The sequence below is a fragment of the Scaptodrosophila lebanonensis genome, unplaced genomic scaffold (genome assembly GCF_003285725.1).
Source record: "Scaptodrosophila lebanonensis strain 11010-0011.00,11010-0021.00 unplaced genomic scaffold, SlebRS2 tig00000155-arrow-arrow-pilon, whole genome shotgun sequence".
Classification (NCBI taxonomy): domain Eukaryota; kingdom Metazoa; phylum Arthropoda; class Insecta; order Diptera; family Drosophilidae; genus Scaptodrosophila; species Scaptodrosophila lebanonensis.
Window position 1 is genome coordinate 1,161,770 of NW_022060594.1, and position 13,576 is coordinate 1,175,345.

General features: G+C 35.9%; 1 protein-coding gene across 1 annotated transcript in view; it reads right to left on the bottom strand.

Annotated features, from left to right (window-relative positions):
* LOC115629491 (midnolin homolog) overlaps positions 1–13,576 on the bottom strand; it is a 56,111-nt gene that overhangs the window by 13,164 nt on the left and 29,371 nt on the right. Inside the window, exon 2 of the mRNA XM_030525965.1 lies at positions 13,291–13,378. Within this exon, the coding sequence (XP_030381825.1) occupies positions 13,291–13,378 (88 nt within the window). The remainder of the gene's footprint in view (positions 1–13,290; positions 13,379–13,576) is intronic.

Genomic DNA, 13,576 nt, shown 5'->3' on the forward strand with positions numbered 1-13,576 from the left:
AACGACCGGAAATTGACAAGCAGCGTTTCCGCTCAGCTCGGCACACATACGAGCATGTATGTACATACCTAAAAAAAAAAAATATTAAAAAATGAAAAGAAAAAAAAGAGTGAAACGAGCTTCATGCTGTCATAATCATTATGATTATCATCATTATCTTCATTGTGGATAAGCAATGACGAGAGCAGTTGACAATAAAGCAGAGATAGTACTTCCAAGAAAAACGTTTCATTCTTATTTCAGAGCACACTACACTTGAACCCTCAATGGCGTTTTAAGGTGTTTCGTTTCATTCATCGCTTGGGGAAATTATAAGTATTATTTCTTTAATTAAAAAATACTCTTCAAGAAGCTTGTCCACCAAAATCAATCAAATCTATGCTCATACTGCTACCATATAATTTAATAGTTTAATTGTCCTCCTTAGGACAGATCTTAAATAAAGAATACAGATTAAAACAAGAAAGGAATGCTAAATTCGAGCAGGCTCAACTCTTAAATACCCTGTACCACCCCACAAAAAAATAAATTAATTGAGTTTAATTAATTAATCGGAAAAAATGAACAAACTCGTCCTTTCTCGGGCTCAGGAAAATCTGTATACCAAGTTTGGTTATTCTAGCTCTTATACTTTCTGAGATCCTTGCGTTCATACAGACAGACGGACATGGCTATATCGACTCGGCTTGTTATGCTGATCAAGAATATATATACAAGTACTTTGTGGGGTCTGCCACGCCTCCTTCTGTGTGTTACATGTACACTCGCACAAAACTAATATACCCTTGTAACCTTTTGGTACAAAAATAAAATAAAAATAAATTTTAAAAAATGCCAACACAATATAAGTATCAGGTATGTACAATACAAGTATTATATTATCTTAAAGGCTATCGACTATTTCTTGAATTGAAAAATAATTCTGAAGAAGCTTTTCATTCTCCAACAAAATCAATCAAATATATGCCGAGTAAGTATCAGTTACAATATAAAATAATCTGAAAGACTATCGATCCTCAGAACTAATACGAAATCCTTCAAGAACTTCTCTAAAGTGACATTAATAAGATACTGAAATATTTTGAATGAAGTCTGGCGACAGAATCTCTACCCTCCAATCTAAATTTGAATTTGAATTCGAGAGCTAATTTTAAAATCGAATGTGGAATTCTTCTTTTTCATATTTAAGCTCTAATACTCTACTCTAAAAATTCGTATATTTTAAACTCAAATACTGTTCATTTTTCTGTTTTCATTATTCAACTCCTAAGCTCGATACTCTGATACTTCGTACAATAGCTTCTCATTATCCATTTTTTACTCTCCATTCCTCATTTATCCTTAAAACTAATGTTCTTTTTCATTTTTAAGCTCTAATACTCTACTCTACTCTAAAAATTGGTAAATTTTAAAATCAAACACCTTTTATTTTAATTTTTTTTATTTCAACTCTTAAGCCTCATACTCTGATACTTCGTACAATAGCTTCTCATTATCCATTTTATATTCTCCATTCCATCCTTAACTCTAATCTTCTTTTTCATTTTAAGCTCTAATACTCTACTCTAAAAATTCGTATATTTTAAACTCAAATACTGTTCATTTTAAGTTTTTTCAATTTTTAATTCTTAAGCTATATACTCTGATACTTCGTACAATAGCTTCTCATTATCAATTTGTTATTCTCCATTCCTTAACACTAGTCGTTTAAATATCATTCGTGGCAATAGGCAATGAAGAGTATTTGATGCGCAGATAACTCTCATCCAACAATGTTGGACTTTTTACTATAATGTCTAAGGAGAAGCTATAGAACTTAATCCAAACATCAAACTTGTGAGAATTTTTTCCCGTAACTCAAGAAGGATCTAGGATTCAAGAATCTCGAGAGTGCTGGAAAAGGATGAATAGACAGACAACAGATGACGAATTCCTGGCCAATTGATGGTGAAGAACAAAATAAAAAAAAAGCTGCAACTAAAAAAGTCAGTCAACAACCGCTTATGGGTTAGTCGCTCTTAATATATGTTTTAATGGTTTTTTCACAGCGTTCTTTTTTCTCATTTCCATGCTTTGGTCTTTCGTTTCTTTATGTCTTGCGCTTGTTGCTTCTTTTTTGTTTGTGTTGCTTCTTTTTTTTTTTTGGCCAAGATACAAAGGACACATAAATTTTTTTGGCCACACCTACGTCGTGAGCAGCACATTGTTTTGAGTTTCTTTCGGTCGCCGCTGCCGCCGCCATCTCCCTCGACTGCACCCATCAGTGGCAGCAGAAGCAGCAGCAGCTCCTTGCTTTGTCTTTGAGTTCTGAGCGCGTCATCATCGAAAAGCATTATTGGCCAACAATAAAATGTATCTTTTGTTTGCATTCGCGTTTCGAATTTTGCGAAACTGCGATGCAATTAAAGTCGTTTTCATAAATCTATGCGACTGACTCTGTGCTGCTGCCAAACAGAAACAATTAAAAAGCATAAATAACGCATACGCAGTGTGGTCCAGCAGCTGTTCCAATAACCAATAGTCTGCCTGCCTGCCTGCCTGTCTGTGTGTCTCGTTCCTCGCTGGCGAATTTAATGCTGATGTCGCGCTTCTCTCTTTTTATTCGGTTCTTTTTTTGGCGAAAGCGAAAAGCAAAAGTTATTAATTTGACAGGCGACGCCAGCGCCCATCATTTAAATGACATAAATATTCAAAATGCTAACGACTGACTGGCCGGCCAGGGGTGGGCGGATGGTTGGAACAACAGTTCCAGTCCCACTCGGTCATGGTGCAGCAGCAACGCCCACCCCATTGATTGTGCTTCTGGCTGCTGCTATGTTATTTTTGTTGTCCGGCTGTCAACAAAAAATAAAAAGTTGACAATGAAATGATGACAAAACAAAGGCTTAAAAGAATAAGCGTGTGCCAAGTTCAGCTGTTCCATTGCAAATACCTGAGCTTAAATGGGATCTCAGTTCCCTTGTTCCATTAAAATGATGAAAAAACAAAGGCAGATGCTGACACAATGTTTTAAATTAAAAACCGACTTCGCTTAAACTCGTGCCAAACTCGTGTTCCATTGAAATGATGAAGAAACAAAGGCTGAGTCAATGTTTTCAATTAAAAACCGAATTCGCTTAAGCTCAACAGTTCCATGTGCCATTTCATTTCAAATCTCAGTTCCCTTGTTCCATTAAAATGATGACAAATTAAAGGCTGAGACAATGTTTTAAAGTAAACAGGCTTCGCTAGAACACGTGACAAGTTCAACTGTTCCATTTCTCATTTCATTTCAAATTCTTGATCTAAGTTAAGTTCTCAGTTCCAGTGAGATAAGCCTTCGCTTAAGCTTTCTTTATTTTATCTCCTTATTCCATTAACTACACTTTGCGTTCTTTCTTTATTTCATTCATTCCCTTATGAACACAGTTTCTTAGCAACGCATTCATTTCATCTTTAAGCTGCGATATAAAATATATGTTCCATTTATTATTATCTATTAGTTAATCCCCTTTTATATGTTCCTCATGCACCTATTTACTTAAAAATTATTCTATTTTGCGTAGTTTTTGAGTTCCTTTCTTTATTATTACAATTTCTTATACAAATCATTCAGTTTGTGTCTTTAACATGTGTTCAATTCCATGTTTCATTCATTTCACTATATCCAATTGCTTATTTCGTAATATCTAATAACGAATTCGACGCTGAATTTGTGATCTTAATAGCAAATATGTTGGAAATACTTTTAACATTTGTTGCATTCCATTTTGGTTCACAACTATCTAATTATTGTGGGATTGTGGATCTTGTTTGTTTCTTTGCCACTAAACTTTTTGAAATATAGTTGTTTTCTTTCCTTTTATTTCACATTGTTGTACTCGAGCAGAAAATGAAAGTGTAGCTAAAGATATACAGAGTATGTCCCGTTCTCCTCATGCTCCTCTTACTCAGCGCCGGGCCAATGACAAATGTGGCAAGTCTGTGGTGAACGGCAAGTGTTTGGCTGAGCCCGTCTGCCATCGCACAAAGCGATAATAAACTTAACAAAATATTATTATTATTAAAAGCTGTTGAAACGTTTTTTTGACAATTTTTTTTCGGCCGTCACCGCAATTAAGAGATATGCCGAATGACGGGTCTGGCGGCACGGCACGGCACATGAATGACGGGGACCGAGTGAGATAAAATTGGAACAGCCAACCAACATGCATGATAAAAAAAAAAAAGTGCAGTCTGGAGCTGTCTGGGGGGACGCCTTCTCAGTGACGTGAATGGAACGCATTATATTGCGAAGCATACGAGTGCTATGTAGGAGTTACTTTCTTTGATTATTAGTTATACACCCGTATGCTTGTGTAATTATATCACTAAGTAGTGCGGCGGCAGTCATTGCACCCGCTTGTTGTCATAATTCTCGGGCTTGACCCACAGGCGACGGTCACCTTGCTCAAGTGCATTCCATCAATAAATCAAGACACCCATCAACTTGTCATTGTTAACACACATTTCAACTGGTCGTTGGCGTTGTCGTTGTCACTGTTCTGTTCCACCTGTCTGTCTGTCCGAATGTCTGTCTGTCTGTTTGTCCATCAGAAGATGTTTGCTGCTGCTGCCACAAATTGTTCGACTACCGTTTACATGACTCGCTCGTTCACGTCCACTGCTAATTAAGAGGAGAAAGAGCAGCAATCGCATGACGCATTGTGCCTCTGACTTGTTTACTGACCGATCCCCCCTCCACCCACAATATACTTGTATATATACATATTTAAATTCCCCCCATATATCCAAAATGCAAAAAAAAAACACGCTTGAAAAGTGAACGTCGCGCAAATTAGCAAACGAGCACAAAATGTATCAAAAATAATATCGAAAAATATATTTGAAGAAAACAAATATATGCTCCACACCAGTTAATGGAATACCCTGTAGCACGAATAGGCATAATGCTGCCTAGTAGTGGTACATACATACGTACATATAGGCTCGTTTATGCAAAGCAGAACTACCACTCATATTGCAGTTCATATAGTCGACTGCTAATACTCCAAATAGTTGTTATATATGGTTATAGACGATGTCTCAAAAGTGTTTTAATTATTTCCAGGAATAGTAAATCGATGTTAAACAACCTCAATTTTTAATAGATAGTCTAGTCTAGACTTGCCACAGTTTTGATGGAAACTATTAAAGTAGAAGCTTCAGAATCTCTAATACACATGTCGAGCTATTCCGGATATTATCGAATTCGATGTATCGATAGTTCTTTCCATCAGCAAAACGTAAATTTGTTTTCAGTGTTTTGTAAAAGAATATGCACTTTGTTTTCCATGGATCGACAGTTACTTCGATAGTCCTTCAACTATCGATAACTATTGAGAGTTCTTAATACAATTTCGAAGCTATCGAGAATCAAAAACCATGAGGATTTTCATCGATATCCATTAATTTTGTGGCATTCTACTTGTGGTGGGTTATCGATCAGCTTTCTCTTATTTTGCCGAGATGAGCTGATTTGAAAGCTGGAAGCCCAGTGTTTGACTAAATAGCAGTAAGGAGTTAATTTGGAATCAAATCATTGGTATATAGAATGAGTTCATTCTAGCTCGTACATGACACTCTGTCTACTCTCTAATTACTTGTATTGTCAGTCTCCAGTTACAGGGTGTCAAAGGCATCAATGAACAAACAGACAGATAGACAGACAGTCAGACCTGTCATTAGCGAGCACTGTTGGCTCTTGCTACCAAAATGCGCTTCTCACCTTTCTGCAACGCCAACACTTGGCACCCCAATAGAAAGCACTCCCCCCCCTCTCTTTCTCTCTCCCTCTCTCTTCGGCACATATCGACATTTCGGCGATACGTGTATATATCCTTTATAATCTTGTTCAGCGCTGACGCGTTCTGAAATATTTTGTGCATTATTATTTGTTATTTGTGTGTTAATTTCAGTTCACATTTTTTTCGTTGTTCTTTCCAATATTCATATTTTGTAGACATTTCTATATATACGATTATATATATACGTAATATACAAGTATACAGCTACTATATAGGCATGTACAAATAATAATATGAGCAATTTAGCGTCGTCGTAGTCGTCGTCTGGGGCTGTTTTATTATTTTTTGTAGCAATTTTAAAGACATTTGTTATTTTAACAACACAATGACACAGGCGAGAGAGAGAGAGAGAGAGATAGAGAAGGAGAATGAAAAGATTGCCAAAACGATGCACAAAAGACGCAAATTGTTAATTGGCTATTTAAATATGCATGTTCAATTTGTTGATATTCTTTTTAATCATTATTGTCATTAAATTGGCTGATCAGCGCATTTCGAATGAACTTTCCCAACCCAGTAATGTCTATTCTTCGGATCTGAAAAAGTGTTGAAGGTAGTGGCAAGGAATCCAAAAAGCACTTCACTTTAAAATATCAGTAAGAGCGCAAGGTGGCGCAGTATGAAGTCAAATTGGCCAACTAATGACGTCATAGTTGTTACTTATTTCGAAATATAATAGGAATTGAGCAATGCCTAATCAGGCATCGCAAAAATATATGTACTCAAGTTAGTAGCACAATTTCAGACCAAATCATGATCGCATCATTTATGATGTCATCGAATCTAATAATTAGGTTACGAGTGAACAAAGAGTGTCTATTATTCACTGTGAATACCTGGTTGACCTCATTTTGTTATAATAATTTGAATACAATTCGCGTAAAGTCGATGAAAACAGGTGTAGTGATATATATAGAGTGCCGAGCACTTGTTTATTACATTTGCTTTCACACACTTGTGGAATTAATAAAGATGCATCAATCGATCTGAAATTTCTTCCACTATAAGTGCTTCAAGGCCAAGGAATGCAAAAGAATCCCAACTACAATGCTTGCTAACCAATAGAAAAATACACTTAGAGACAAATAGACCCGCAAGTGGGTGAACAGGGCGTGGAAAGCAGCAGCCAAGCATCAAAATAAACCCACACTGTTGAAGAACAATCTCGAAATGATCAAAGAGTAACCGTAACTTACTATCCGACTGAACCTTTTTGTTTTTCTCACCTTTTTCAAATAGTAGACAGTCTTTCGAAAATATATTTGCATTTTGTGGAAAAAAACAGTACAAGTTGGAAATCTATTTTGTTCATATATTGCAAAAATATATACAAGTACATATATACATATATGTATGTTTAACTATATGTGTGTAGGTAAGTGTGTCAAACAATTAACAACTCTCTACTACTCTACTTATTCGTACAAGTGTTCCCCTCCCTCACTCCCCTCCCCTTCCTTCGCTCTTCGTTGTAGTTTTTCATGCCAGTTATGTAAAATGTTAATTTTTCTCAGGGTTTTTCTTCTTCATCATCATCTTCTTCTTCTTCTTAGATAGCAACATTATGCGACATTATTATTATTGTTGCTGTTGCTGGCATAAATGAGCTTTTGTCTTGGGGCCCGAAACACAACACAGAAAACACAAAACAGCAGCCGAAATGCAAATAAAGAGGGGACGTTGACGATACAAACGTTTGAACAAAATGAAAACAATAATAATAATTGTTGCCGTTTCTGTTGTTGTTCACAAACATACATACATACATGCATACATACTTATATACACGTACATATATTTGAGTTTGGTTTTTATGGTTTTTCGTGCACGCCAAAATATTTCTTTGTTCGGATCACGAAAATTGCATGAAATTTTGTGCACACACACATACAAACGTAAACACAAACTCATATACATACATTGTATATTGTATGCGCATCTTCTTTTTTGTGATGTTCATATACATATGTACATACATACTTGTATAGTATGTTTTGTAGGCCGTGTTAAATGCATAATGATGTCTAGAAACATAACAACAAACTGAAGCCTCAGACAAATTTCGAGCTTGTCAGCAAATCGAAAGTGTGTGGAAATAGCAGAAAGCTTATAAATGGGTTCGAAACCACCTAGAAATCTGAATTCTGTAAAACCATCAAAAAGAATTTTTTTTATAGAGTTTCTAATATTTCATTATAATTTGTTAACAAAAAAAATAATAATTTAATTTATAATTTAATGAAATTTTTATTTATATTTTCGAAAATTTTAAGATTTGTGCTCTCTTGTGAAGCCTACAACCGCCACTAATCCACTAATCCTTAAAATCTAATTAAGTTACACGAATTGTAAAGGCACTTTCAGAGAATATTCAGAGAAAAGTTATTCCAATAGAAGTGATCGTTTCTATAAGAACTTAAGAAAATATGAATGTTACATGTATATGGATTGGAACAAACTTGGTCTGCATATAGATATAGATATAAATATATATAGACGTCTCTACAGAGCAAGTTTGGCGTCCCTAGCTCTTATGGTTCGAAAGCTCTCACGGTTCATACAGACAGACAGGCAAAAAGACTTGTATGTACGTCTTCTTCTGGCTTCCTAAAATAAGCATTACTAGAAGTGCAGTATTTATCCAAAACTCTACTAAAATGTCACTCTTTATCTCTCGAAAAGTTCTTTTCAAAACTTAACTAAAAGAACCACACAACTCCCCCAAAGTAAAAAGCTGTACATATGGAATAAGCAAAGTATTGGCTTCATGGAAATCGTTTCAGTTAACAATTCCACCTAGTTCCAAATAGAATAGTAGAACAATTTCCGAATAGCTTTTTAACATCTATTTCGCACAACTCCAAATGATTTTGGTGGTCAACATTTTAGATATGAAGTGCAGAATCCTCTCTAGTGGAGCTCGGTGAGAAAATCGTATGATTTTTGCTCGAACGTCGGCAATTGTCGCTGAAGCCTGTTGTAGGTCCTACAATGCTCGTTCAAATCGGTTTTAACCAACTGCAGCATTATCTTTGAGCTCTCGAGCTCCTTGTCGACGTGTTCGAGGCGCTTGTAAAATTGTTCAAGAACCGAAAAATTGATCATTTGTCGACGAAGCAGGACAGTCGATTTCAGATTGAGGTCGAAACTGGTTCCCTCCAGCTCAAAATTGTTCTCTCTTAGCTTGGTCTTTAGGTTGTGTCGATATTTCGATGTTTTGGAGTAGAAATCTCGCAATTTTCGATACGATTCGAGTTCATGTTGCATTCTAATTTTGATATTTCCGCCATTTTGCAGCATTTTGTTACCGAATTTTTCGAAGGTGTATCTTAATTTTGTGAGGCAACAAAAATTTCAGCTGAACGAAAGAATTGCTAAACTTGTATTTTGTCTGATATCTAATTCAAAGGCGATGTTCAAATTGTTTTATGTGCTCTTCGTCGTCGTCCATTGTAGAACCAATTTGGTCGTACGATTCTCCCGTTTCTGGGCAGACTTACTAAATCGTTTATATTTTCGCAAATTCGCACAACTCTTCACCATATCCTTTTTCACAATGTTCAGTAATAGTTTGGAGCTGCGCATCTCCTTCGAGATATGCTCGATGCGTCGCAATACCTTCAGACGTGAGTTCTCAAGCCCCTCCCGGACTAGCACAGGTCCAACCTGCACATACAGTCGCACTGGCTCCTCCACCAGATTCAATTCCTTCAACACAAACCTATTCTCATTGAGTAGCGCCTCCAGCTCCTCACGATCTTTCATTAACTTGATATAGTACTTGCGTAGGATCTGATACGTTGCGATCTCGTTGTTTATTTTATTCTGTAATTCCACGAAACTCAACATCTTGCACACAGAATTTAGAATATGAAATTTTTAATAGAGTCCCTAACTCGATTCGAAAGTGATTGACAGAAGGATCTTTTCGGGGGACAAATTGGAAATGGAACAAACAACTTTGTAAGACAATTACATGCCACGCCGAGAGCTAATTTCATTTCACAAGAAACTGTTGGGAAAAGCAAAGAAAAACCCGACACATAAATATCATTACAGCCAGGGTATAAAAAGAAAAAGAAAACTTGCGACAAAAAACATGTCACAACAACACCAACAAAACAGAGACAGAGAAACAAAGCAAAGCCAACAGTATTGATACACGTACGAGGAAAAGGCGGCACATTAAAGTCAGGTGTGTGGCAGCACTCAAGTAGTAGCTACCAACTGCCAACTGGGCTCACAGCTCGCGTCTATGACGAACAGACGCTTGAGGGGCAAGTGGAAGTATTGGTCCCAGACACTCGACGATAATAGCACACATATCTAATGGCAACAATCGCGATATACATGTATATATAAGACTAGACAATTAGCTCAGCTCGGTAGAAATATCATAGGAAACTATAAAAAAGTGAGTTCATTACTAACTTGCTACTGACGCCTAAAAATTATTAAATATTATTAATTTAAGTTATCCAAGAGTAGGAAGAACTCTCTCCTAAGATATCGAAGCCAAAGTATCCAAATATTAATGGTAAAACTATCGATACCACTATTAAAGTATCGCCTACATTAATTTTGAAACTATCGATGCCATTATTAAAGTATCTCAAACATCAAGTATGAAGAAACTATCGATGCCACTATTAAACCATCGCTATGGGCCAGTTTTGGAAGGTGGACAAAGAGCAGAAAAATCAAATTAATTAATTAAAAACAATATTTCCGAGATAAATTAAATTCTTTTCAAATTATTTCAATGCAAAGATATGAGTAATTTGTGCGATTAAGCTTCAGTTAAAACGATAATATGAATGCTTTCGTCGAAATTGTCAACTCAGATCTTGAGTTGATTAACATTTCTGCAAATTAGATCTGTAAAGGTAGGCACCTGTACCTTTGTACTACCAATTACCTGCTCTCATAATAATAATAAATGAGTTCAATTACCAAAAAAAAGTGTGCGTACAAAGAACTCTTGATATCGAAGATCATATGTACATACTCTATATATAAAACAGTTTGTCCCGACTAACTAACTGACTGATTGATTGGTGATCAACGCACAGCCCAAACGGTAAGAGCTAGAAAGCTGGAATTTGGCAAATTCGTGCTCCGAAGGGGGGAAAACAGGCTCCAACGTTTCTATGAAAAATCAGCATTTTTCAACCAATCGACTTCAAACTTAGTTTGTATACTCTCAAAAAAAAATCCAAGAAAAATTACATACTTGTAAAAATTGTATTGAAAAATTTTGAAGTTTAGCTTGAGACTTTTAATTGGTTCAGGAAAAATAGGTTTTTCGACTCTAAAGATAACAAAATTGTATTCGATATACAATAGCATCAAAAAGTACCACACTGAAAGCAAGATGTGTTAACATCTCGAAGTATTACTTGCAGAAATTAAGCAAATGATTCGAATTCTATCAAAATACAAGCACTTTTATGTTAGTTCTTGTGCAAAAACAGTAAACTTTCAAAGTTAAAATCAAAAGATCAATCTGTTGATATCTGAGATCACTTTAAATCACATCTCCCTTTATGAGTTTTCTTTGATGACAGATAGAATGCCAAAACCTTAGATTGTTATTCAAATTTTTGTTATTTTCAAGTAATTAGCTACTCTTGAGTAATATTTCCCCCAATACCCATACTCCGACCCCCAAAAATGGTATTTATTTTGTCATGCTGCTGTCCATGGCTTAGTCAACTACTCATTAAGTTTCAGCCTGCATAGTAAAAACGCATCAAACTTGACCTTAAGGTTGCTGGCTCGCTTGATTGTGTCGCGTGCATAAAAAAATATAAGCAACTACCAAAAACTTTCTCATTAAAATCGAAACACAAAATCGAAACCTTCAAAAGGCAACCGAGAAAAGCCAAAAGTCAAAATGTGTTTTCAATGCAAGCCACTTTGATGGTTCCAGCCAGTGAGGTGGGGCGGTCCGGTTGTCCGTTTGTCTGTTTGTCAGTTTGTCGGTCTGTTTGTTGCTTGGATAGTTGATTGCTTGCTTGGTTGGTTGGCCAGGCGATTGATTGTCATGCCAACCAACCAGCGAACAATCGAAAGATCGAACAACAATCGTTGGAAACAAAAAACAAAACAAACAACTTCGTTCCGATTCGATTTTCGTTGAAAACTGTTGCATAAATTAAACAACAACTGCAACAACAACCAAACCAAAGGCAACGCTGTAGGGTGGTCTGCATTTTTTGAGAGCGCAGCGTAGGGTAACCAGTTTCGGTGCAAAAACAAAAATACCTACGCCCCGAAAAGCGAACGAAAAATGTGCGTAATAAAATAAATATATAAATAAATTAAAATTAATTAATGTCAAATAACTTTGCAACGTCGAGTCAACACAACAAAGACGCTTAGTCACAAATTCTAAAAACTGACAAGATTAAAGAGTACAACAAAACAACAACAAAAAAACAAACAAAAAACAAATACTATAACCAAAAAATTGTGCAACTCAGTCGCCAGCCACACTCTCAAGTGGCTGACATAATATTTGAGCAACATGTTGCTGTGTGCCGCGCAGCATGTTGCCAGCAACATATCGTTGCGTTCCACATGCCGGCCACCTTTTCATTTTTTAACGCTTCTCTGAGCAACATGACCCGACCGCACCCAAAATGTTGACAACCAATTCCAACATTATACATATATACGTATATAGTTTCCCCCGATTTTTCATTATCACCCCTATTAAGAGGGAATAGGGCATTTCTCATTGTGCGGGCAGTATGCGAAATTTCTCTGTCGAAGAGTAAGTTTAAGTTTGTCTGTATGAACACCTCGTTCTCGCAAACCAAACGAACTACAACTACAGAATTTTAAATATGACTTTCTCGCACTCATTGCAAACCAAATTTCATTAAGCATTTCCATCTGTCTACTGCGCTCTAATACCTAACTTTAATATAACATATCTCTCTCCTACAATTAACAAATTTCAAAATACATTAACATTGTTCAAGTTTTTAGCCACATCATTAAAAACTAATGCTCCGCAAAGAATTTGTGGCACACTAAAAAAAATGTGTGCAACAAGTATTTTATTTAATGCTTACATTTCTTTCTTCCAACAATATTTCCACATCAAATTTGTATTCTAAACAAAACTAAAGAGATGCAGTCTTTAAAACTGGACTAAAGCTATCCATCACAAATCGAACAACTTGAAATCGACAACTATTTAGCTGAGTTGACCAAATCAGAAGAGTATTTCGGATTATAAAAACTGATCCGAAATGTCGTATGCAGGCTTCAGTTTATTGACAGCAATTCTGAGAGCACTTAACAAATTCGAAAACAATTTATGGATCCTATTAGCACGAGTTTTAATTTAAAATTTTGCCCAAGGGTTCTCCGAGTTGTCATTGAACTTTAACCTATGCGGGCATGATTCGAAAAAAACTAATAAAGAGTACAGAGGATTTTTTTTTGTACTTACCAATAAACCAGTTTCAACATTTGGTATTAAAATAATTTTGGAACCGTCCATTAAATTGTGATCTCTGAGCATGCCATCCTGAAGTTCTCTGTAATAAACGAAATCAAGTCAGACAATGATTAAGACGGGCATTATTGTATTATTGTATTAGTCGTTGGGTTTGCAGCGCGTGTTCCGAAAAAAACACACAGAGTTTGTTTTTGCTTAGCCAGCTCCAAAAAGACGAGAATAAGCAATAAATATATATACATATTATATATATATAAAAAAAAAACGATAATGACAA